General features: G+C 52.3%; 3 protein-coding genes across 3 annotated transcripts; all 3 read right to left on the minus strand.

The window, feature by feature from the left end:
* Positions 1–4,939: 4,939 nt before the first annotated feature.
* Positions 4,940–6,490, minus strand: LOC112588731 (uncharacterized). Its single transcript, XM_025299455.1, has one exon. It carries the CDS (start codon positions 6,488–6,490, stop codon positions 4,940–4,942), a length of 1,551 nt encoding a protein of 516 aa, XP_025155240.1.
* Positions 6,491–6,546: 56 nt separating this feature from the next.
* On the minus strand, positions 6,547–7,302 carry LOC112588732 (uncharacterized). The gene has a single exon (XM_025299456.1). It carries the CDS (start codon positions 7,300–7,302, stop codon positions 6,547–6,549), a length of 756 nt encoding a protein of 251 aa, XP_025155241.1.
* Positions 7,303–17,406: 10,104 nt separating this feature from the next.
* LOC112588733 (WAS/WASL-interacting protein family member 1-like) lies at positions 17,407–20,658 on the minus strand. Its single transcript, XM_025299457.1, has 3 exons — positions 20,054–20,658; positions 17,586–17,643; positions 17,407–17,472 (listed from the first exon to the last, which is right to left on the minus strand). Exons 1-3 carry the CDS (start codon positions 20,656–20,658, stop codon positions 17,407–17,409), a joined length of 729 nt encoding a protein of 242 aa, XP_025155242.1.
* Between the last annotated feature and the right edge of the window lie 3,915 nt (positions 20,659–24,573).

A 24,573-nucleotide genomic window follows, 5' to 3' on the forward strand; every position in this document is an offset into this window, starting at 1 on the left:
GACAGTGTTCTTCGCGAACATCCTACAACAGGGAAATATCAATATTAGTTTCTTTTAATTTATTATTTTATACTTACCTCATTGTGTAGAAGCATCTCTCTAAGTCCCACGATGACTCGATTTGCGAACATAAAAGAAGTATTTTTATATAATCATATATATATGAACCGTTTATTTTGAAAGTGGCCTAAGTCCATTTGTCAATTATTTCCGGTTGCCCGTGGTTACATGTACAACTTCAAGTTATCTATCAATAAAGCATTTAAGGTTACTTATATTCCGAGTAAATACGATAATTCTGGACACAAAAGTTTTCAGAGTTAGTTCAATAATTGAGCCATTTATTTTGAAAGTGGCCTAAGTCCATTTATACTTAAATTAAGATATTTATTATTGATAATGTCTTTATTATATGATAATGTCTAATTTTAATTAATTAGTGTTTAACAAGTTAACCTCAGTTTTTGGATAATTGCATTAGTTGAATAATCAGTACGTATAATTAATGCAGTTAAGCAAAATTTACGCAATATACATAATACAATATACATATTATGTACTTACAATTAAATATAAAACTTAAAATTTAATATTAAATTTTAGAAATTATTTCACCCATGGAGAAGAACAAAACGACAAGACCATCTAGTTCAGATAGTGAAGAAGAATTAGTAACTAATGATTTCAAAGAAAATCGAAAAAGAGAATTATAGAATAATATTCGTCTTCAGGGGATGAAGATACAGATAACAATGGAGAAAAGATTGATGAAACATACATCCAAAAAGTGCAAAAGATTAAACGGAATTCAGGAAAAAGATATTGTACTTGTTCGGAACTAGCCCGAATATATGATAGCTCCGGAGAGCTGGCTGGAAGTACGGGATCGCAGAGCGACGTCCGCCTGCGTCTAGGCTCGCTCGAGTCCGCTCGGTGACCGACCGGTCGTCCTGATCAAAGGCCGGGGCCTCGTAAGGCGACCACGGACCCTGCTGATCAAGCAACGTCGCGCGCCGACTGGGCCATGCCCAGGGACGGCGGCGAGAACAAGAGAGAAGAAGCACGCGCACGTGCCGACGTAAAGTGACACGCAGTGTAAAACGCAATGGACGCAATAAACGCAGTAGTAACGCAGAAGAGAATAACGCAGAAGAACAACGCAGAAGAACATAAACGTAGCTATATACAAGCGAAACAACATCGCTTACGCAAGTCCCGCAGAACACACGTCCGTGACGTCAACGGTGCGCGGCACCCGAAGCATGCCAAGGACGTGCAACGAAACGACCTCCGTCGTTTCGGATGGCCTGCCCTTCCGGACGTAACGGCCAATAGCCAGCCACGGTCCCGAGGACGCATGGAAATGGAGCTCCGAGAGCTCTGGCTCGCAGGACGACCAAGTCGCTCCTGCGAGAAAGCCAAGTTCCCAATGGACACTTGGACGAAGGAGCGCGAACGTTCTAGGACTGCGACCGAGCCGCTCCAAAACCGCCAAGGCCCCCTACGGACACTTGGGCAATAAGGGAGCTCGAAGCTCCGAGGTGACGGTCGAGTCGCTCCTAAGATCACGGCAACGCCGTGAGCCCGAGATCACAAAACGAGATTCGAACCATTAGCCTCAACCCAGCAGGGTGTATCGGCGCCACCTTCAACTCAGCAGAGTATATAGAGCAGTGGTTCGAATCTGAAACGAAATACCGATCGCCCTAGGAAGCCTAGAAAGCGCGTCGGTAATCACCAGTACACGATGCACTAACGCGTAGCACTACTTGCTACCTAAAACTGGCCAGGCAGAAGACAAGGCAAGGCAAGGACCAGGCACCGCGCGCCTGGTTATATATCCGGGCGGTCGAATCTTGCCCGCGGGCAGCGGAATCGCGAGCCGCGCCGTGTAGCGGCCGTGGTTGAACCTAGTGGGGGTCCCGCGCGCTCGCTCGCGAGAACCCGCGTCCCCCGCCGCTAGCGAGAACGCCCCGGGAACCAGGCCGCCCGCCCTGCAGCGTTGACTCGCACCGACTTTCCGTACGGCATCACGTGCCGTACGGAACATACCGCCCGCCTCCGTCGCGGCGACGGAAGTCAGTGGTGGAACAAACCCCACCAGGAAGGCCGCACTCGCGGCCTGGCGGCCGTGAGGGCCTGTTGAACCCCTTCATGTTGAAGGTTGATTGGGATGAGCCCCTTTCGGATCCACAGGGAGCCTCACCAGCTTGACCAGTGGCCGGGTCAAGGTCGAGTCCGCTGTGCGCACCTGCGCAATGCGGACGTGCCATCCGGGCCAGGCAACAAGCCGGTGATGTGGCCGAGAGGCCACCGAGTAGGAGAAAATCGGCTATCCGCCAAAATCACGAGGTCGCCGATGTCCAACGGACGAGAAGCGACGAGCCACTTGCCCCGGACCTGCAGCTGGGCTAGATATTCTCTAGACCATCGCTCCCAAAGATGCTCCGTCATATGCTGGAGCAGCTGCCAGCGCCTCAACCTCGCGATCTGAACGTCCCCGAGGGATCGCTCAGGCGGACACAACAGCGGGCGCCCAATCAGGAAGTGTCCAGGTGTCAGGGCCTCCAAGTCCTGTGGGTCGTCCGTCAACGGACACAATGGCCTGGAGTTGAGACAGGCCTCAATGCGAGCTAGAAGAGTGGCGAACTCCTCAAAGGTCAGTGCCTGCTCTCTTATTACCCGTCGCAGGTGGTATTTGACGGACCGCACTCCTGCCTCCCACAGTCCGCCGAAATACGGAGCTGAAGGAGGCATGAACTTCCAGGTGGTGCCCTGGTTACTCAAGGAGGCCGCGACCGGTCCCCCCAACGCCATGACCGCCTCAAATTGCCCTCGCAGCTCGCGGTCCGCACCCACGAATGTGGTCCCCTATCGCTGTATACGGTAACCGGCAGGCCCCGCCGGGCCGCGAAACGATGAAAGGCCGCTAAGAAGGTCGGGGCCGAATAGTCACTGACCACCTCCAAGTGGACTGCGCGCGTGCTGAAGCAGACGAAGACAGCAATATATCTCTTGGAGGTGGTACGTCCGCGTCCTCGAGACGGACGCACCGCGACCGGTCCAGCATAATCCACCCCGGTGGCAGAGAACGGTGGATGGGGCAACACCCGATCGCGAGGCAGCGGAGCCATGAACGGGGTGATCGGGGTGCCTTTATGGCGTGTGCAGCGCACACAGCCCCGTATCACCTGGCGCACTAAAGAGCGCCCAGCTGGAATCCAGAATTCGCGCCTCACGGTGAGCAACGTAAGCTGCACTCCCCCGTGCAGCGTGCGTTCGTGCGCATCTCGCACAACGAGAGTCGCGAGCCGAGAGCGTCGCGGCAGCAGGACTGGCTGCCGCGCATCGATCGGTAACGCTGAGAATTGCAGGCAGCCCCCCACCCGCAAGAGGCCCCGCTCGTTCATCATGGGATTGAGTGGCCGCAATGCCGATCTCACCATCAATGCTCCCCCCCGCCTCAGACGGCCCAACTCCTCCGCGAAGAAGCGGTGCTGCGTAACCCGCAGCAGGCACAGTCGAGCTTCACTCAGCTCGTCCGCCGTTAAGGGACCACTGATCCGTGGGACTCGCAGGAATTGTCGTACATAGGCCATCACGCGGATGGCCTTGCGGAAGGAGCATGCTCGGAGGACACCGGACCAGTCCTCCGGGTTCACGGCCACCACGTGAACCATGCGCCGTTCCTCGCAAATGCTTCGGTCGACCGCGACACAAGTTAGACCCGGCCAGCCCGCCGGGTCCTCGACAAGCCAGGAGGGGCCACGCAACCAAAGGGCGTGTTCTCGTAGCCCGCCGGCCAACAAACCCCGGGAAGCGCAATCCGCGGGATTGTCGCCGGACGGGACATGCCGCCACGAGGCCCGCGGAAGGCTCTCGTGAATGTACGAGACGCGATTGGCGACAAAGGTGGTCCATCGAGATGGATGCCCTGTTATCCAATGGAGCGTGACAGAGGAGTCGGTCCAACAAACCAGGGGGGCCTCGGCACAACCGAGCGCCTCCACAATGGCCTTCATGAGGCGCGAGAGCAGCTGCGCACCGCACAGCTCCAGGCGGGGCAACGATACCCGCTTTAGTGGGGCGACCCTGGTCTTGGACGCCAATAGAGCGACACGGGTGGTCCCATCAGACCGTCGAGCCCGTAAGTAGATGACGACGGCGTACGCCCGCTCCGAGGCGTCCGAGAAGCCGTGAAGCTGGATCTCCACTTCAGGCGACCATCCGGTCCAACGAGGAACTCGGATTGGAACGCGGAAACCTCCGCGAGCCCGGTGCTAAAGGCGTCCCAACGTCGCGAGAGCGGAGAAGGGAGAGCCTCGTCCCAACCGAGCCCGGCCAACCACAAGTCCTGAAGGAGTATCTTCGCCAGTACTACCATAGGCCCTAACCAGCCCAGGGGGTCGTATAATCGCGCAACGACTGACAAGATACCACGCTTCGAGATGGCCGATGGAGCCCCGGGGTTGACCGAAAAGCAGAAGGCATCCTCGACCGGAATCCAACTGACCCCCAGCACAGATGACCCCACGGCCCCAGGGTCCGGCAGAGGCACCAAAGGCTCGCGGTCCCCTCCCGTGATACCGGACAAGAGTTCCGGATGTGAGGCCGCCCACTTCCTGAGTCGGAACCCGCCCGCCATGAGCAAGCTGCTCAGCTCACGCTGTCGATGGCGTGCCTCCCCAAGGTCATCTGCCCCCGCAAGAATATCGTCGACGTAGGTTTGTCGACAAAGTAAGTCTGCTGCCCGGGGATAACGTTCCCGCTCATCCAGCGCCAGCTGGTGCAGCGTGCGGATGGCCAGATAAGGAGCGCACACCATGCCATAGGTGACCGTGGTCAACCGATACACCGATATTGCCTGCGTCTGGCTGTCTCGCCAGAGAATCTGTTGGAGGTGTTGATCCTCCGGAGCCACCCGCACTTGACGAAACATTTACTCGATGTCTGCAGAGAAGGCCACTCGATGCATGCGCCAGGCAAGTAGAATCTCGCCCAGTTCTCGCTGTAAGCGCGGCCCCACGTGCACCAAGTCGTTCAACGACCGGCCATTGGTGGACGCCTGCGAGGCGTTGAACACCACTCTTACCTTAAGCTCGGGGGCTTGTTTAATCACCGGGTGATGTGGAATAAAGTAAGAGGGCCGCGGGGTCTCGACATTGAGCGGCAGGCAGATCATATGCCCCTGTCGTTCATAGTCATCAAGAAAGTCGCGATAGGCCCCGCCCAAGGAAGGCTGCCGAAGCAGTCGCCGCTCCAAGCGATGCAACGAGGCAGTGGCAATCCGCCGAGTGTCGCCGAGAGACAGCTCAGTCGGAGGGTTCCTGAAAGGCAACCGCATCTGATAGCGGCCGTCCGCACGACGCCGAAAGGACGCCGCGAAAAACTCTTCACAAGCCCGCTCCTCCTCAGAGAGCGGGGAAGCAACCGGAATCTCCTCCACCTCCCAGAAGCGCCGCAAGAGATCCGCCATGTTGTCCGACGCACACTGCATCACATGACAATGAGAGCCGCCCGCTCCGGCGGCAGACGGGAGAGCCCCGAACAGCACCCACCCCAAGCGGGTACGCTGCGCGACGGGAGCTCCCCGTGGCCCCCGGCGAAGCCCCGTCAACACGATCTCGGCGAATACCTCCGCTCCAAGTATCGCCTCGACGCGCTCGTCCTCATCGTGATCATCCGCCAACCGGAGGTTCCTCAAATGCGACCACTTCCCCGTCAGCCGAGCCCTCTGCGGGGGGTGGTACGCCGTAAGCCTCGGTATAATGAGGGCCTCCACCGTGGTGGAGAACGGGAGGCCAGCAGTTGCCCTGAGCCGCAATGACGTGCTGGCCCGCACCCGCTGAGGGGGTCCCTCTGAGACGCCCGACAGCCCAACATCCACCGATCGACGAGACGCGCGCAGCCGCTGCGCAAGCGCCTCGGACACCAGGCTCACCTCAGAACCCTGGTCAATGAGCGCTCGAACCACAGCGGATCGGCCATCGGACGCCATCAGACAAACCCTGGCTGTGGCCAAAAGAACTCGCTGCGCGGGCATCCGCGTCGCAGCATGCGCCGTGACCGGCGCTTCCCCCGACGCCGGGGCCGGAGACTGCCGAGCGGAGTGCAGAAGTGAATGGTGCGGCTCTCCGCACTCCCGACATCGACCCTTAGACGGGCAAGCGGCCGCCTGGTGCGACGGACCGAGGCAGTTGAAGCACAACCCGAGAGCGCGCACCCTTGCCCGTCGCGAAAAGACCGGCCGATCTTTAAAGGCCGAACACTCTCTGAGTCCATGCTCAGAACCGCACTCAGCGCAACGGGTCGGCTTGGGCCGATGAAGATGTAGCGATCGTCGACTAGTCCGCTCGGATGCCGATGAGGCACGGGGGCCGTCCCCAATGGACGGAGCCGCGGCAACCGCCTCGAGCGCCACCCGACGCTCGTCCAGGAAGACTGCCAGTCGATCCCAGCTCACTGGCTCGCGCCGGTCCGCGGTGGCCATCTCCCAGGCCCGCCGCGTTGCAGAGTCTAGCTTGGAACGGAGGATATTGACCAATATCACGTCCCAAGCATCCACTGGCTGGTCAAGAAGGCGCAAGGCGGCTCGCAGCTCGCTGGCTCGATCCAACAGCCTCCGAACCTCGAGACGCTCTCCTGACGCATCGGGCCAATATCCTGGAAAGCGTCGAGATGCTGGTCCACAAGCAAACGACGGTTATCGTACCGTGCACATAGCGCTTCCCACGCTTGCTCAAACGAGCCAGTAGCGACGCCGTAGTGCCGGAGCAGACGTTCGGGCTCTCCCGACACGCTCTGTTTTAAATAATGCATCCGGTGAACTGATGCTAACGACGGGTTATCGACTATTAAGGACTCGAAGAGATCCTTAAAATTGCGCCATTCGTCAAACTTCCCTTCGAACTTCGGAATGGGAATGCGAGGCAACGAAGCCTCGGGCACTACTGCCTGCGCCGGGACTGCGTGAGCAGCCGACTCAGCCTCCTGAACCTTCAACCCATCGAGCAGGGTTTGGATTTCTGCACGCTGCGCAATGTAGACTTCCTGCACCGTGCCACAGGCATCCTGTCGCACGTAGTCCGACTCTCGCACGGTCTTGAGGCGAGACGCTCGGATTGTGCGATGATCATCCTGGAACTGAGCCCAGTACGTGTCGAGAACCTGCAAACGAGACGTCAACTCGCTAACTGACTTCAGTTGACCGGACTTGCGTGCATTGTCCAGCAGCCGCTCCATGCGGTGCTGCCGGTCGTATTGCAGCTCGATGAGCCCAAGAATGTCCTCCTCCTTAGACATAACGGAGCCCGAGCTAAACAACTCGACCCAGGTCCGAGACTACCGCTCCCGATCCGACTCGAAGGACCAAAATTATGTTCGGAACTAGCCCGAACATATGATAGCTCCGGAGAGCTGGCTGGAAGTACGGGATCGCAGAGCGACGTCCGCCTGCGTCTAGGCTCGCTCGAGTCCGCTCGGTGACCGACCGGTCGTCCTGATCAAAGGCCGGGGCCTCGTAAGGCGACCACGGACCCTGCTGATCAAGCAACGTCGCGCGCCGACTGGGCCATGCCCAGGGACGGCGGCGAGAACAAGAGAGAAGAAGCACGCGCACGTGCCGACGTAAAGTGACACGCAGTGTAAAACGCAATGGACGCAATAAACGCAGTAGTAACGCAGAAGAGAATAACGCAGAAGAACGACGCAGAAGAACATAAACGTAGCTATATACAAGCGAAACAACGTCGCTTACGCAAGTCCCGCAGGACACACGTCCGTGACGTCAACGGTGCGCGGCACCCGAAGCACGCCAAGGACGTGCAACGAAACGACCTCCGTCGTTTCGGATGGCCTGCCCTTCCGGACGTAACGGCCAATAGCCAGCCACGGTCCCGAGGACGCATGGAAATGGAGCTCCGAGAGCTCCGGCTCGCAGGACGACCAAGTCGCTCCTGCGAGAAAGCCAAGTTCCCAATGGACACTTGGACGAAGGAGCGCGAACGCTCTAGGACTGCGACCGAGCCGCTCCAAAACCGCCAAGGCCCCCTACGGACACTTGGGCAATAAGGGAGCTCGAAGCTCCGAGGTGACGGTCGAGTCGCTCCTAAGATCACGGCAACGCTGTGAGCCCGAGATCACAAAACGAGATTCGAACCATTAGCCTCAACCCAGCAGGGTGTATCGGCGCCACCTTCAACTCAGCAGAGTATATAGAGCAGTGGTTCGAATCTGAAACGAAATACCGATCGCCCTAGGAAGCCTAGAAAGCGCGTCGGTAATCACCAGTACACGATGCACTAACGCGTAGCACTACTTGCTACCTAAAACTGGCCAGATATTTTATAAAAATATTTTATATTTTGTTTAGAAGTCATTATACAAAGAGTTTATACTATGTTATAAGCGCCGTCTGCGCCTACGCGCGCAGAGATAGCCGAAGCGTCCGCGTTGAAGGGAATATGAGCGTGAGTGGCCCGCGTCTGAGAGAAGGAGAGAGAGACAGAGGAGGAGAGAAAGAGAGGGAGAGAGTGGAAGCGCGCAAGCGCAAGTGTATGGAAGGATGTCGGGGAGATGCGAAAGCGTCGATCGGAAAGAAGTCTCGCTCGAGCAACGACAGCGGCAGGACGCATGCCGGCGAGTCCTCATTGAACCCCGTAGACGCGACGCGAATAGGCGAGTAACCAACGGCGGATAGGGCCTCTTTAGCGTAAAAGTTTGAGAATAAAGACTTATTGTGAAACGCATGGTGTTAGAACATTGTTTCCGGGATCCTCGTCCATCGTCGGACACCTACGCCGTGGCAGAAACAAAGTGGACGGGTGGCCACCATCCTTTTCGAACTTATGGACCTGCATTCTTCACCCTCTGGACTTGAGGAAGGACTCGCAGTCCGGTTACAATCAAACCAACCAAAGCATCAGAACTGCGAGGATCGGGACCAACAGATCCTATTCGAGATCATTCTGACCCGGAGACGTCAGTCCGGGGTCATCCTGACCGCGAGGAGTCCGTCCAGGATCATCTTGACCCCAGGTGTCCTCAAGGGGTCATCATGACCGCGAGGTGTCTTCGAAGGATCGTCCTGACCCCGAGATGTCTTCGAGGGATCACCCTGATCCCGAGGTGTCTTCGAGAGATCATCCTGACACCGAGATCCTGACCTCCGAGGAACGATGTCAACTGCAGGGCAACGATCCTGACCCAGAGGAGCCAGGCCGGAAGAACGAGGCCGCAGGATGTCCCGAAGCAGGTACCGATGACGACAAGCAAGTGATCTTAAAATGGCTTACCGAACCTGAGTGGACTTAAGACATCCTAAGTGACCTCGGGAGATTACGTGTAGTACATCGAAAGTGATCTCGATTCATCGGTGATTACTAGCGATCTCGGCCGAGATCAAGAGTGGTACGCTGATAGTGACCTCGAGCAATCGGTGATCTCGGGTAATCTGAAGATCAAGACCGAGACCTCCCGAGGTGATTTAAGATCAGTTACATAAGAATGTTTGTTTTAGTTTGTTTTTTATACCATGTGACTAGAATTTATAGAATCTTTTATTTTGTTATGTCCAATGGTTTTGCGAGACCAGGGATCATGGCGATCTCGTGATAGAAACCTAGTCTACTTATTTTAATTATACTTTTTCTTAAGGATACTTACCTGTAATAGCGTACCTAAGAAGGATCTCGAGGGGCCGTTTACCGCGAGATTCGCCAGCGACCTGAAAGAAGAATCATAATTAGTATCTTTTATTTATACTTACCTAGTAGATTGCATCCCACGACGTCCCACAGTGACCTGTGGACAGAGAAAAGATTAATGGTAGAAATGTACGAGTTATGTTGTATTTACCTTATATGATCACGTTCTCACGATGTCCTGCGGTGACCTGAGAAAGAGGAAAGACATATTAGTATTAAGTAGTATATAAGTATATATATATATATCTAAATGTTGTTGATTTATAAGAGATTTACAAGCTCATGTTTTATTTTATAATCATTAAACAACGAGAGTAATGTTAAGTTGTAAGGCGTCGTCTACGCATGCGCGCGCAGGTAAGCGTCAGCGCGGAAGAAGCGAGCAGAGCACACGACTGGAGAGATAGAAGGGAGAATAGGAGAGAGAGAGAGAGAGAGAGAGAGAGAGAGAGAGAGAGAGAGAGAGGAGATATGAGAGTCCGGAAGGCGCGCAAGCACTTACCGAATAAGAATCAAGCTTGGACCGTTGAGATATCCGCTCGCGTGAAGAGCCGCTCCGTCAGCGCGACGTTACTGCGTAGTTGTTCGACTCGGTGACCGGGAAGTGCCCTCGCCGCAACGTGTAGACGCCGCCGATGCGTAAATAATCCACATTGTAATCGAAACACTTTCGTGTGTAAAGGCATAACAATAAAAGGAATTTTACTGTGAAGTGCGGTGATAGTATTTATCTCGGGATCACCGTCCATCTCCAGATTGCGGCGCCGTACGATAAAGAACAGGACGGGTGGCGACCAATTCCATACCTTTGAACCTGCATTCTTCATCCCTCGGACTCCAGGAAGGACTCGCAGTCCGGTTACAATCTCAAGTACTCCTTGATAGACCAAGAATAGTGACTTAAGGGATATTTCCCAGTGACTCAAGGACGTCTAAAGTTGTCCCTCGAGCAGTATTCGAGTATCGCTGAATGCGAATAGGTACTACTCAAGGGATACTTAAGATTTTCCAAAATGTGGAAATCGTTTTAAAACAGTTGTTTTGAGATTAGCAGTTTCGGGCAAATTCCCACGAAGACCTGCAACAAAAAAGAATTACGATTAATACAAATATAAATATTATTTTATACTTACCAACGATCCGCAGCATCCAGGAAAGTATCGCGATGACCTGCAATAGAAAAAACAATCATTCGAATAAAATTTAATTATATTAAACTAGCCTTGAATCGCATCCGGCGAAGTTAACGCGTATTAGATTAAGTTTATATAGTTATACCTATATATATTTATATACAGATTTTTATAATTCATATTACGACTGCGGGAAATCATTCTTAAGTGATTATAAATCAATAGAAGTATTTTTGTTAAATTTAAGCGAATGATTGGCAATGTCGGTAATACCGGCAGGGTAAAGCGCCCTCTACGCAGACTCACGAGGCAGGGCACACGTCTCATTGTAAGTTTCGTCTCTAGAAAGAGCCAATGGTCTCTCTCGAAGAGGCGAAGCGCGCGAAAGCGCTAAAAAGTCGTTAGTGACGAGCCGGCCCGGACGGACGCGTGTAGTGACCGCTCCTCCGAACTTCCACCCGACGCGTAGTACCGCGTAACGTGCCGAGATAAAACCCCGACGTATGGAGATGGTGCGACGTGGCTGCCACGCCGAAGAATCGCGTAGAGATATTCCGCGACTTTTGTTTAAATAACGCGTAGAAAGTTCCACGTTTGTTATATATTACGCCGCAACCGAGCAGACCACGCCCAGTGTATTAGATGGACCTTTTATAATAAAAGGAAAATTCCTCGCAATATACGTGCCAGTGTTCATTTTTTCCGGCAATCCCATCCTTACCGGGGAGGAAGCCACCGCGCGTACAACCCACGGACGGGTGGCGACCGACAAATCTACGAAAAGGACCTGCTTCTTCGTCTACCGTGCTCAAGCACATTCTTCTGGTCCGGCTACAACCTAATCCAAAGCTCCTTCATCACGACGAGGTGACGCACCCCGAAGGAGAAATAGGTAGATCCTAACTTGATGAGTCCATCCTTGAAGATTCTAACTTGCCGAGTCCAATCTTAGAGATCCTAACCTGAAAAGAAAAAGAAAAATATTAGTAAATAGTCATCGTAACTAAGTAGATACTTACCAGTAAGTCCCTGACAGGTGGAAATCTGAAAAGAAAAGAAAAGATTAGTATATAGAGTCACCATAATAGAACAAGGTAATATAGGTAAAAGTTGACATAGTTAATACCATAGTACGGTCACAAGCGTAGTATTATACTCGTATAGCTCGTTTGATGTAAGTGACACCATAATTGAGAAATTGGTTATGGATAGGTAGCCATACTGAAGAAATAGCTGAGCGCCATAAATCACCTATTAAGATGAAACACAGCATGGTGATAGAACCTAGAATTACGTTTGATAAACGCCTAAAATGTAAATATAGCGTTTGGCGTGTTTTAGTAGTATATAGAAACCATAGAGCAAACAACTCACTTAATCAGAGAAATCATAGAATGGCGAAGAGAGTTTGAATTTCCTGAAGAAAGAACACCATCTATGATTGAATATGGGAAGTCGAAATTCACGTATTATGGTGAATTGTCGTAATAATAAATATTATTTAGTTAAAAGTATTAACAATATTATTGACAGTGGAAAATTTTAGTTACACGTAATATACCATTTGCTATAGTACGAGTTGTTTGTTCTAAGAACGCAGTTATACGAAGTAGTTCCGAAAGTCCGCTACGCCCGGGACTACGACCGTTGTCCGATGCGGTTACCAACTCGTAAACAAGTCCGAGGTGGGGGAAGTCGCGGACAAAGAAGTATAGACGAGGGGGTGAGCGGTAAGCAGGGGAAGTGAAAGGCAGGGGGTCGAGTTAGTTAGTTAGAGGATTCGAGAGATTCTAATCCTGGCACCCGACCTAGTCGGACGTGCCGTCGCGACTCTCCGGAATAATAGAGCTCGTGCGCGTGATAGAGGACGGATCCCGGCGGTTGTTAACCCTCGTCGTTAAATAAGCGGTTTATTTATTTGATTATTTCAAAAGAGAGATTCTGTTCTTGACGCTTGACTTGATCGGACGTTGCCGTTGCGACTCTCGGGAATGAAGAGTTTCGTGTGCGTGAAAGAGGACGGATCCCGGCGGTTGTTAACCCTCGTCGTTAAATAAGTGGTTTATTTATTTGATTATCTCGAAAAAGTGAGATATTTTAACGGATTTATTCCTATTTTGTTTATGCCGCGAAGATAATACTGAGGTACGCGTTAGTAGAGTTCGAAGGCGCGAGCGCGGATAAAGAGTATTAAACCGATAAACAACGGTTATTATTATTATTTACGATTAACAAATAAAATATAACGGATTTTCGGAAAGATTTCCGTATGTAATAAATTAAGTGATAACCGAAAAGGGCGTTCCCAGACTGGAACAAAGGATTATGTATGAGGCGAATTGCGCAGCAATAAAGTAAGTTATTTTAATTACTATACGTAGCTATAAGGGCACGTAGATATTAATGGACACGAGCGATACGCGTGTGAGTACAAACAAGATTTGTTATTTTACTGTAATATGAGAGTTTTGAATATATGTTAATTATTCATTATTTTGATATAAAAAGCATAAGTATAATCACTTACTTACCTTGAAATTCATGACGAACCGTCCAGTGACCGGACTTACAACGAAGTAAAAATAATTAATTACAAAGAAAAGTTTAAATTGAGACCTTCGGGTGATTTCGAATTATGGCCGTGAGAAGCCATACGTAGTTTTTGATAGATGGTCAGGAAACGACCATAACGTACATTTTGAATAAGGCACGCAAGCACCAGATATGGTTAGAGGAAAGGTATATAGCCTAACCAGTTGAAGCGTAGGAATCGTATTGTGGCGTAGCCTATACGATAAATTGACAAATAACAAGTACGGATTTTCACCATAAGTGAAATTCGGACCATCACTATACTAGTCCATAGATGGTGAAGTGGTAAAGGGGGTTACCCTATTCCCCGAGCCAAAGATAGGGTGGCGACTGACATAGTGACAGAGATTCGATTTACCATAACTAATAATTTGAGTATGGTCCATTGCCCGCCATTGATGGTAATTTTATATATGGTTGGGTTCTAATCGAATTAAGGGTGGATAGGCGGCAAAGCTGGAAGGGGAGAAACCGGTCAGGTTCTCAAGGGAAGAGACATAAGAGGTCCGGTTCTAGAAAACATTTAATTCTTTTTCATATTCCGATAAAACGGTCACAAACTTCCGATCGCCGACCGAACCTCGAGGAGCCTAACCGGCCGGATGAGAACTACTCGAGGACCTGACCAGAGCCTCGAGGAGTACGCAGGGCCGATGGTCATTTATATCAGCGAGGAGGACGCGATGCCTGAGATTCGGGTCAAGCAGGAGGAGGAACCCGATCCAGAGTGACCACTCGAGGACCAGCTGGCTGCCTTCGAGGGCCATGCGGACGAGCTCGAGATATCCAAGTAAGCCAAACCACATCGGCGTAATCTTAAGTACCAAGCGGTCTCGAGCAGCTCTCAAGCAGCACTCCTGAGTAGGTCGATGAGACAGGGGAGTAATGCTTGAGAGAGCGAGAGACTCGATATAAAATCAAGCGACCGGTTAGTCTTTTTAGTTACTAGAGTTTAAAGCGATACAGCTTAAGAAAGAGATTATGAGACGAGAGATATTTTTATACGTATATACTTTATTCGATTATCCAGCCGCGTTGCTTAAGACAGATTAGGTAACTTCAGTAATTAAGTAGATATTTTATTTGATTCGAAGATAATCGAGAAGGATCGCGTAGGTTCTGTCGACCAGGATCCAGGCTTAATATACACTGTGATATCATAAAGAAAGGTTAATTTATTTTAGAGGCGCAACAGATATTCGAGTCACGCGGCAATCCACGACGAAAGTAGTCGTTAGTTCTAAGCATGATGAACTGCGATATTAGTATTGTAAAACAGTCTTAAGAGATCCGAGGGCTGTGACGTAATGGATAATACTGCCCAAAGTTAATTGCAATTAACGTTAATAGATGTTTTGCGTTTTTCTAAAGACTTTCTACTACGATAGAGAGATTTTATAATTTTTAATTTTACTCATTAATTTTTAACAAAGTAGGAAAGATGTGATTCGAGCCAGAAGGCATAATGCCGGTAATGAGAAACAAGCCGGGAGATTATCTAGTAGTCACTTACGCCCCAGTGGTTCGACGGAACCTATGTAGAGCACGCTCCAGCCGGATGATCGCAGAAAAGGCTAAGTCCGAGGTGGAGGGCACCGGCGGTGACACGCGGCAACCTGAAATAGAGAATAAAGGATCATTAGTTGTGAAAAGTCCGTGGAAAACTAGAACGGAGAGAAAAGGATTATCATAAGTAAAGATTAATTTTATTTTTACGTACCTGGTGGGAAGCTCATTCCACGAGGATGAGATATCTCGCATTTAACGGTGACCTGTAATGAGAAAACAGGATTAAGATTTTATTAATACATAACTATATATACACATATATACACATGATTAATTATTAGCGAGACGCGATTAACTTTAGAATATATAAATCAGCGCGAATATTTAGTTTATAAGCATCGTACGAAGCATAGCGCCGTCGGAAAATCAGGAGTATGAGAGCGAGTGCACGTGATCGCGTGAGAGAGAGAGGAGAATTTTGTAAGGCGCGAAAGCTTGTCAAAAGTCAGTCGGACCAAGACCCCTAAACCGAAAGGTGGTACAGTGACCGTAGAGCGTAGCGGTAATTAGTGAGTCCTTCTCTGTCGGCGTATAACGATAAACGCGATTTGATACGAGAATAATATTTTGTTCAGTGATTACTGTACCAAAAGGACCAAACACTATCGTTAAAATATCCACGCACGGTGCGTAAGTGCATTCATTTGAGGATTCCTGTCCATCCTTCGGAGAACCGCATCGTGCGTAGCAAAAAGGGCGGGTGGCGACCGAATTGTGCTGCAACCAGCAGGAACGTGCATCTTTACCCTAGCCCGAAGGGCCTAAACGACTCGACGTCCGGTTATACCCTATCAAGCGGAACGCGCGCCAGCGAAAAATAACTAATGTCGGTAATACCGACGCCTTCTATGTAAACCCATAAAAAATATTGCCAGAACAACTGGGTTTTGGGTTTCTCGCATCCGGGGAGAGCCCGTGATTCATCCCACGGAAGCGAAGGGCGCGGAGACAAAATTTAGTTAATGTCGATAATACCGACGAGGGTAAACGCCATCTACGTGAGCCCACTTGTTCAGAATAGCGTCCGATCGTTTCGCAATTGTCAGTTTCGCCTCTGAAGATGACCAATGGTCTTCCTCGAAGAGGCAAAGCACGCGGAAGCGCAAAATAGTCGTTCACGGACAGAGAACGCGAGCGGACGTGTTCTAACAAACCGGACTCGTACCGTTGGTAACGGTAATACGCAGTTTAGCGTTCGCGACGTATTTCCGCGTGTTACAGTAAAGGCTATCGAAGGCCAAACGAGGGATATAGGTGCGACGACGAAAACCGCGTTCTGTATTGTTGTCATTTTACATAAATAAACGTTTTATAAACTCAGTGCCGTGTCAGTGCGTTTCTGCTGCGAATCCCGTCCTTCCCGGGGAGACGACACCGCGCTGGACATTCTCCAGGACGGGTGGCGACCGATTGCCGCATATAATTCATGCGGACCTGCATATCCTTGGATCTCCACGCTGCGGCGTGCTCAAGTAAGGACTTCACGTCCGGTTACAACCATACCCATCCTGATCTCGAGGAGCGGATCACTGTCCGTCGTGACCCCGAAGGGCAGGACCGGCTCAGGCGGAACCAGAAAGAGGATCCTCGAGGACCCGGGCATCTCAAGCAACCAACCAGCCTAATGGTGATTTACCTGGCGAGCAGGGAACCCGAAGAGGAGGACTCCACGAAGGACCGGGCGGATCTCGAGGAGGACCCGAAAGCAGGGGACCCTTGAGGATCGAAGATCACGAGACCAGGAGGTCGTTAGTAGACATAATTCGAGTATAGTCAGCCTTAAGTTAAGACTAGCTTAAGCAGGAAACGTCTTAAGCGAGAGACCATCCCGAGTCTTGGTGACTTAAGGATGCGTCAGCTTAAGTACGTGTCCGGAAGCCGATGATGAGAGTGCGACAAAGCCCCAGGACATTTGCGTTAATCAGTAAGATAGTATATTATGTTGATTGTTATAAGTCTCAATTAAATACTTGTGGTACAGCGGTACTTGAGTAGGAGAGACAAATGATTTATTTATGATTAAATGCGTACAGTTTTAGTTACTTTTGCGTATAGACCATGACTGAAAGCGCAACTCCGCGACTCAGTCCGAATAAGGCTCGGGAAACCGGAGTTATCGCCGGAAACTCAATTACGGTAGTCCTAGGGCGACGCACAGACTTCACCTAAGAGCCCGAGGCAATCAGATCTGTAAGATTTTCCGGAGGCTCTGTGGCGACTCGGAAAGGTGCGGAAATCACAATCACAAATTTTTGTCGAAAGTCTTTATTTTTTGTTATAAGCATCCTTCATCAGCCCCACAGTGACCTAAAACCTATACGGGAAAGAGGTAGTACAAGTTAATATTACGCAGCTTATCTGAAAACTGTGATCCCGGAGAGTTCCCCGGAGACTCGATAGATAGTATTTTATCCGTTTAGTTTATGTAGATAACCGTTCAGGGTCAAGGAGTGAGGAGGAGTTTCAGCGAAGACCTAGAAAGTATAAATGAAGGAGACTGAGATATATTGTGTCCAATAAATATTTACCGACAGAGTGAGGATCTTCGTCGAAGACTCTGCGACTACCTGAAAAAAAGAGAGATTACTAAATAGACGCAGTATGTCGACTTGTACTTATCCAGAGAGGAGAGACTTGTAAGAGACCTGTAACAGAAATAAGCATTAGAATAAGTTAGATGTAAGTTTATGTATTGAAATATATTTGTATTGCTATATTATAATTAGGAAATAAGAGCAATGACGTACTTGAGATTATATAATCAGCAGAGAATTTATTGTTAGGTTTGTAACGGTAACGCCCGCGGGGTTCGGTGCGATCGGTCGCCCCACCGTCGCGCCCGGCTCGCCGCTTCCGCGACGCCTCGCTCGCCGCCGCGTCGGTGCGTTACTCGGGTGAAGGGCAGGTTCAAGGTAGCTTCTTGGAAGAAAGATGCGTTCAGTGTTTCGGTATTCACAAGTTTGGTGCGCCCCGCAAGGCGCCCCGTTTATTCAAAAGACGTTTGATTCTATATAATATATATATATATATATATATAAGTGTATGTGGGCGGCTCGCTGGCTCGGTGTGGCGTCGGCGATGCCCGTTCCTCGGTGCTCGTGACTCCCCGCTTAGCCGCAAGGATGGTCCCCTATCCGCGGGGTCAGAGGGGATGTTCCGCGGCCTCGTGGCAGTCCGACGTCCTCGGCCACGAGTCCTGTTGAGGGCGCTTTACGCCAGCTGTTCTTTCGGATAAGCGAGAGGTGGTTTATTCCGGCAGCTTATCACGGACACAAAGTCGGACAAGCACCGATAATTCCGCGAACCGATGCTTAGAAATATTCTGTGTCGGTGGCTAACTGCTGCCGACACAGACGGACGAACACTTATATTCGCGCACAGGAATTTAGAGACTATTCTACGTCGATGGCTGTTTGCTGCCGACGTAGACGGACGTGCACTTATAAATCGCGGAACGGTGGCTAACTGCTGCCGTTCGTTCGGAAACAGATACTTATTCTATGTCGGCGCGGCGGCTAACTGCTGCCTAACGTCGACGGACGAACACTTAGAAATCGCGGAACGGTGGCTAACTGCTGCCGTTCGTTCGGAAACAGCTACTTAGTCTATGTCGGCGCGGCGGCTAACTGCTGCCTAACGTCGACGGACGAACACTTAGAAATCGCGGAACGGTGGCTAACTGCTGCCGTTCGTTCGGAAACAGATACTTAGTCTATGTCGGCGCGGCGGCTAACTGCTGCCTAACGTCGACGGACGAACACTTAGAAATCGCGGAACGGTGGCTAACTGCTGCCGTTCGTTCGGAAACAGATACTTAGTCTATGTCGGCGCGGCGGCTAACTGCTGCCTAACGTCGACGGACGAACACTTAGAAATCGCGGAACGGTGGCTAACTGCTGCCGTTCGTTCGGAAACAGATGCTTATTCTATGTCGGCGCGGCGGCTAACTGCTGCCTAACGTCGACGGACGAACACTTAGAAATCGCGGAACGGTGGCTAACTGCTGCCGTTCGTTCGGAAACAGATACTTAATCTTATTCTGTGTCGGTGGCTAACTGCTGCCGATACAGACGGACGAGCACGTATAAATCCGCGAACGGATACTTAGAAATATTCTGTGCCGGTGGCTAACTGCTGCCGACACAGACGGACGAATACGGTAAATTCGCGAACGGATACTTAGAAATCTTCCGTGTCGGTGGCTAACTGCTGCCGACACAGACGGACGAATACGGTAAATTCGCGAACGGATACTTAGAAATCTTCCGTGTCGGTGGCTAACTGCTGCCGACATAGACGGACGAATACGGTAAATTCGCGAACGGATACTTAGAAATCTTCCGTGTCGGTGGCTAACTGCTGCCGACACAGACGGACGATTACGGTAAATTCGCGAAGCCGGTCGATTGACGAGGCTCGGCTGCCGGGTCTTGTAAAAGTTCCCGGTGGTTCGGTACGGTGTGGAAGCTTTACTCACCGGCGGATGCCTTGCCTTCTCGTCGACTTCTCTTCACGATTCTCGCTGGAGCTCTCCTTGGTAGGATGGTCTGACTGACTGACTGTCTCTCACGGTCTGCCTCGATCTCTCGTCGAGAGCGGGTTTTATACCCTAAATTCCTCTCGACGATCGGTGGCCGATAATCGGGGGATTAGTTCCCCCGATTTCCCGGAAAGTCGCGCATGCGATTTCCGCGAATTACCCCTTTCTGGGGGGACCGATCTTCCCCGACCGTTTCGGAGAATTCGGCCTTTCCCGGCGGTCTGGCGGGTTGCCGCGGCATAGGTGTTGCCGGGTGCTTAGCGAGGATTTCTCGCGATCGTGTGACGATCGGTGGTCGCCGTCACACGATGGTAACGGGGGTAAAACTCCTCGTTACACTACCCCCCCCTTTTTAACAGCGTAGGGCCTATTTTTGCCCTACGCGATGTGCACTGCGGAGGGTGCCGTCCCGGTGGAACCAGAGATTCCACCGAGCCCCCGCGGCATATAGCCGGTAACGGCGTTTGACGACCGCGGAGAAATATGGGATCTCCGCGGTCGTCCCGTCGGGCAACCTTATGCCTACCGGTGGCGGTGGAGCAGGCCCGAATGGTAGCGGTGGTAGCGGCTGTTCGGCTGGCGTAGCGGTTTCCCGTCTTACGACCACTCGTACTGGCGGGGTCGAGATCTCCCTTATTTTCGGCCCGATCTTTCCTGCGGTGGTCTCGCTGCTGCTCGTCGGTGTTGGTGACGGCGGTCGCTGGTTATCCGCCTCGGTCTTCTTCGGCACTAAGGCAGCTGGTGCTGGGCGGACCGGTCGAAGGCCTCGCTGGCGGAAGGGCCCGCGCCCCGGTCGTGGTGGCGGCGGCGCGGAGAGACCTGCCCATTTCTGCCGTATCTGGCGGTCCGACCGCTGTATCCGGCCGCAGGTGTTCGCGGCCGGCTCGCGTCGGATCTTCTTGATTTCGGTCAACATTACTGTCGTTTCTTTTGCCTTTGGTGATGGCGGCCCTCCTAATTCCGGTAGCGGCCCTCCCTTGGCCGGTCCGGCTGTATGGCCGAGCGTCTCCGACGGCGATGGTCGGAACGGTCGCGCCAACCTTTCCCATATTACACGGGCCTCGTCCTCGCTGGCGACTAATATTTCCCGCAACTCTTCCTCGTAGTTTCCCAGTTCCATTTCGGCGTTGGGACTATCTCGCTCATTACGCGACCGGTGCTTTTATAGTTCATCTCTCGGGAAATTTCGCGTAATCTCGGGCTCTCGATTTCTTGCTCCCGTTTACCGGCCGTTATACTTAATGTATACATTTTGATACATGATTTGCGTAATACCTACCGGTCTGCTGATCTTGATGCTATTGTCTTCGGTTATTGTTGACACGGTTCGTCTGTTGTTGTACCGGTTCGCAAATCTCTCACGTGTACGTGTCGGTACCACTTTCCGCGTGGATCTTTCAGATCTACTATTACTGGAGAAATAATTTTCTTTACAATCAACGGCCCCTTGTACTTCGGTGCTAGCTTCGCGTTAAACGCTTTAGCTTTATCGGATAGCGGGTGTTCTCGTTTCCAGACCGTGTCTCCCACTTCTGGTCGCCAAGCTCTTCGACGCAGATTATAATATGTTTCTTGTTTTTGAAACGCTTGTGCCAAATGCACTCCCACCAGTTCGTACGTTTCCTTCAATATTTTCTCGACTTCCTGCGGATTCGCCCCCGCCCTGGTACTACTGCGGTCGGCGGGATGCGGTCGGTCGAGCTCGCGCCCGTGATTGAGAAACGCCGGGCTGAACTGTGTGGAGGCATGTTGAGCGGTATTATACGCAAAACGCAGGGCTGAGAGCTGTTCATCCCAATGACGGTGTTTTTTATCGACGAACTGAGCGATCATCGTTTTGATGGTCCGATTCGTGCGCTCAACGGGATTGCACTGGGGAGTGTAGCTTGGTGTCGTGCGGTGGTGGATCCCATGGTCTCTTAAGAATGTTCCAAATTCCTTTGCTGTAAATTGCGTCCCGTTATCGGTGGTGATCACGGCTGGACAGCCGTGTCGGTAAATCACCAGATCACTAATCCCGCTGATTACCGACGGTGTAGTGGCCTGACGCAGGGGCTTAGTTTCGAGCCACTTCGTGAAACGATCCTGCATAGTCAGCAGCCAGGTGAATCCTCGTCGTGATCGGGGCAGTGGCCCGATCAGGTCGATTGAGACATGCTCCCACGGCCGATGTGATGCGGTGGCGTGGAGGAGGCCGGCCGTCTTCCGTTGATTAGCCTTGTAGGCTAAGCATTTTTGGCAGTTCCGGACGTACCCAGCGGCGTCTCGAGCCATCCCCGGCCAATAGTACTGCTCGGCGAGTCGAGCAATCGTTTTAGCGATTCCTAGGTGGCCTGCGGCAGGACTGTCGTGGTAGCGTTTCAATACTTCCTTTCTATCGTTGGTCGGAACACACTTTTTCCACTGATTCTCTGCGGGTACTTCGCGGAAGTCCAACGTGTGGAGGAAATGTCGGTGCAGGACGCCATCCCGAATGGTGTAGTCGGGGAAATCGTGGGGCCGAGCGGCGACTTGTTTTTTAAGCGGCTCGTACCACGAGCATCCGGTGGCTTCCCTGATTTCGCAGACTGCGGGGTCGCGCGACAGCGCGTCGGCTACGCGATTTTGCGAGCCTTTCCGGTATGCGACATTGAAGGTGTACTGCTGTAGTTCAAACTTCCACCGCCCTAGCCGGCCGGTGGCGGTTTCCAGTTTCTGCAGCCACTTTAAGGATTGATGGTCGGTCACCACGGTGAAAGTGTATCCCTCCAAATACTCGCGTAATCGACGAATGCCCCACACAATAGCCAGGCATTCTAGCTCGGTAGCGCTATAGTTCTTTTCCGCCTGGTTGAGAGTCCGGCTAGCATAGGCGATTACGCGCTCGCCTTCCTCCAGGTTCTGAGTTAGCACTGCTCCCAGGCCGTGCTGACTGGCATCCGTCTGCAACGAGAATGGTTTCTGGAAATCTGGACATGCTAGCACTGGAGCCGTGGTAAGAGCCTTTTTCAGTCGTTCAAAGGCCTCTTCCTCCTTTGATCCCCATTTCCATTTCACTTTCTTCTTTGTCAACTCCGTCAGTGGTGCCGCAATCGCGGAAAAATTCTTGACGAACCTCCGGTACCAGGAGGCGAGGCCCAAAAATTGACGGACTTGCCTCACCGTTCTCGGAGCTGGCCAGGCTGTAATGGCGATTACCTTGGCCGGGTCGGTGTGTATGCCGTCGCGAGTGACCAAGTGTCCGAGGTAGCGCAGCTCGCTTCTACAGAAGTGGCACTTCTCCGTGTTGAGGCGTAATCGAGCTTCCCGCAACCGCCGGAATACCTCTCGTAAGTGTTCCATGTGTTCGTCCAGTGTAGTGCTTAACACAATAATGTCATCGAGATACACTAATACGTGCGGTTCCAGGTCAGCGCCCAACACGGTGTCCACCAACCTCTGGAAGGTTGCCGGCGCGGAGTGCAGGCCGAACGGGAGGACGGTAAACTGGCGGAGACCCCGGCCGGGCACGGTGAACGCAGTGATTGGCTTGCTGTCCTTGGTCAATGGAACTTGCCAATATCCGTTCTTCAAGTCTAACGAGGATAGGTAGCGCGCCCCGCGTAGTCGGTCCAAAGTCGCACTTATCTGCGGTAGCGGATAGGCGTCTCGCTCGGTTACCTCGTTCACCTTCCGGAAGTCTATACAGAAGCGGTATCCGCCGTCCTTTTTCCGGACGAGGACGACGGGGGAGCTCCAGGCACTAGACGAGGGCTCAATCACTCCCTCTGCCTCCATCTTTGCGACCTCCTCATCAATGATGGCTTGCATAGCCGGGTTCCGCGGTCGGTAGCGCTGCTTGATGGGGCTCGTGCCGGGGCACACCCGAATCTGGTGGCGGATCGATGGGGTCGGCCCGGAGACTTGATCGAAGAGAGTCAGTTCGCGCGTCAGGAATTGGTTGAACCTGGCTTCCTCTTCGTCCGTCCTGGTCGTCAGGCCCCCCTCTATGACCCCCACGCGGGGTGGTTGTAATCGCCGGAATTTCCTTGGTGGCGGCGGCAGCGCAATCTGGAGCCGGGCCCAGAGGTCCACCCCGATGATGACTTCCGTGGTCAGGTTGGCCATCACGGTAAATTGGTGGCGGTACTGCTGCCGTCCCACCTCTACGTGGAGCCAAGTCCGACCGTATGTCGGGCTGCCGGTTCCATCTGCCAGCGTGATCCGGCCGGCTTCCCCTCGTGGGAGATCTTCGTCGCGTAGTGATCGAATATCGATTAAGGATGTTTCTGCTCCAGAGTCAATTAGTGCCCTTAATGGGCGTTGCTGGTACCGGATGGTCAGGTACGGTCTGGGCTGATATGTTATGCGGAGGGCCGGGTCGTGGTGGCGCCACTCCCGGCCGCGGACCCGTTTCCCGCCGTGGGATGACACTGGCGGGTTAATACGCCGTCCTTGCCGCAGCGTGAGCAGAATTTTACGGCTGGTTGTCGGCAAGCTCGGCGATGATGTCCCGGCTGTTTGCATTTCCAGCAACACGTTGCTCGGTCGTATAAAAGCGCGGCGATCGTAGGGCCGGTGGTTCGTATCGGTCGCCCCTGTTCCTCGCGCTGCTGGACGATATCCTCATACTGGCGGGCTAGTTGTCCCAAGTGGGCCACATCTCGGATCTCGTGTGCGCCTATGAACATTTTGTAGCCGGCATCTAGGTTGTCATAGAGCAGCGGTATGGCGTTGTCCAGGTAATCGTCATCCCCGCTACGGCGCATCATCGTGAGCATGGCGGTCTCATACTCCCGGTATGCCTCCCCGGCGCGCTGGCGGCGCTCCAATATTTTTCGCCGCAGTTGTCCTCGGTATCTCGGCGGGAGGAAGTGATTCCGGAAAGCGGCGCAGAAGTCCTCCCAGGTTGTCCAGGCGGCCCGGTGGTTTCGGTACCAACGCAGCGGATCTCCGCGCAGGAGTTCCGGAATGCACCACAACAGCTGGGCGGTCGTGACTCCATAACAGGTCTGGAGCTCGTCCACTCGCTCCAGGAAGTCCAGCGGGTCCTTTCCGGAGAATCGACAGTCCCATT

Source organism: Harpegnathos saltator, unplaced genomic scaffold, assembly GCF_003227715.2.
Source record: "Harpegnathos saltator strain DR-91 unplaced genomic scaffold, Hsal_v8.6 scaffold279, whole genome shotgun sequence".
Lineage (NCBI taxonomy): Eukaryota > Metazoa > Arthropoda > Insecta > Hymenoptera > Formicidae > Harpegnathos > Harpegnathos saltator.

Bases quoted from the DNA above. Each gene is read 5' to 3' on its own strand.
- LOC112588731 (XM_025299455.1), bottom strand. From the start codon at position 6,490: ATGGCCACCGCGGACCGGCGCGAGCCAGTGAGCTGGGATCGACTGGCA.
- LOC112588732 (XM_025299456.1), bottom strand. From the start codon at position 7,302: ATGTCTAAGGAGGAGGACATTCTTGGGCTCATCGAGCTGCAATACGAC.
- LOC112588733 (XM_025299457.1), bottom strand. From the start codon at position 20,658: ATGGAACTGGGAAACTACGAGGAAGAGTTGCGGGAAATATTAGTCGCC. The intron at 17,644-20,053 runs GTTGCCCGACGG...TTTCTGTTACAG, and splicing joins CCGCCACCGGTAGGCATAAG to GTCTCTTACAAGTCTCTCCT. The intron at 17,473-17,585 runs GTAATCTCTCTT...TATACTTTCTAG, and splicing joins CGACATACTGCGTCTATTTA to GTCTTCGCTGAAACTCCTCC.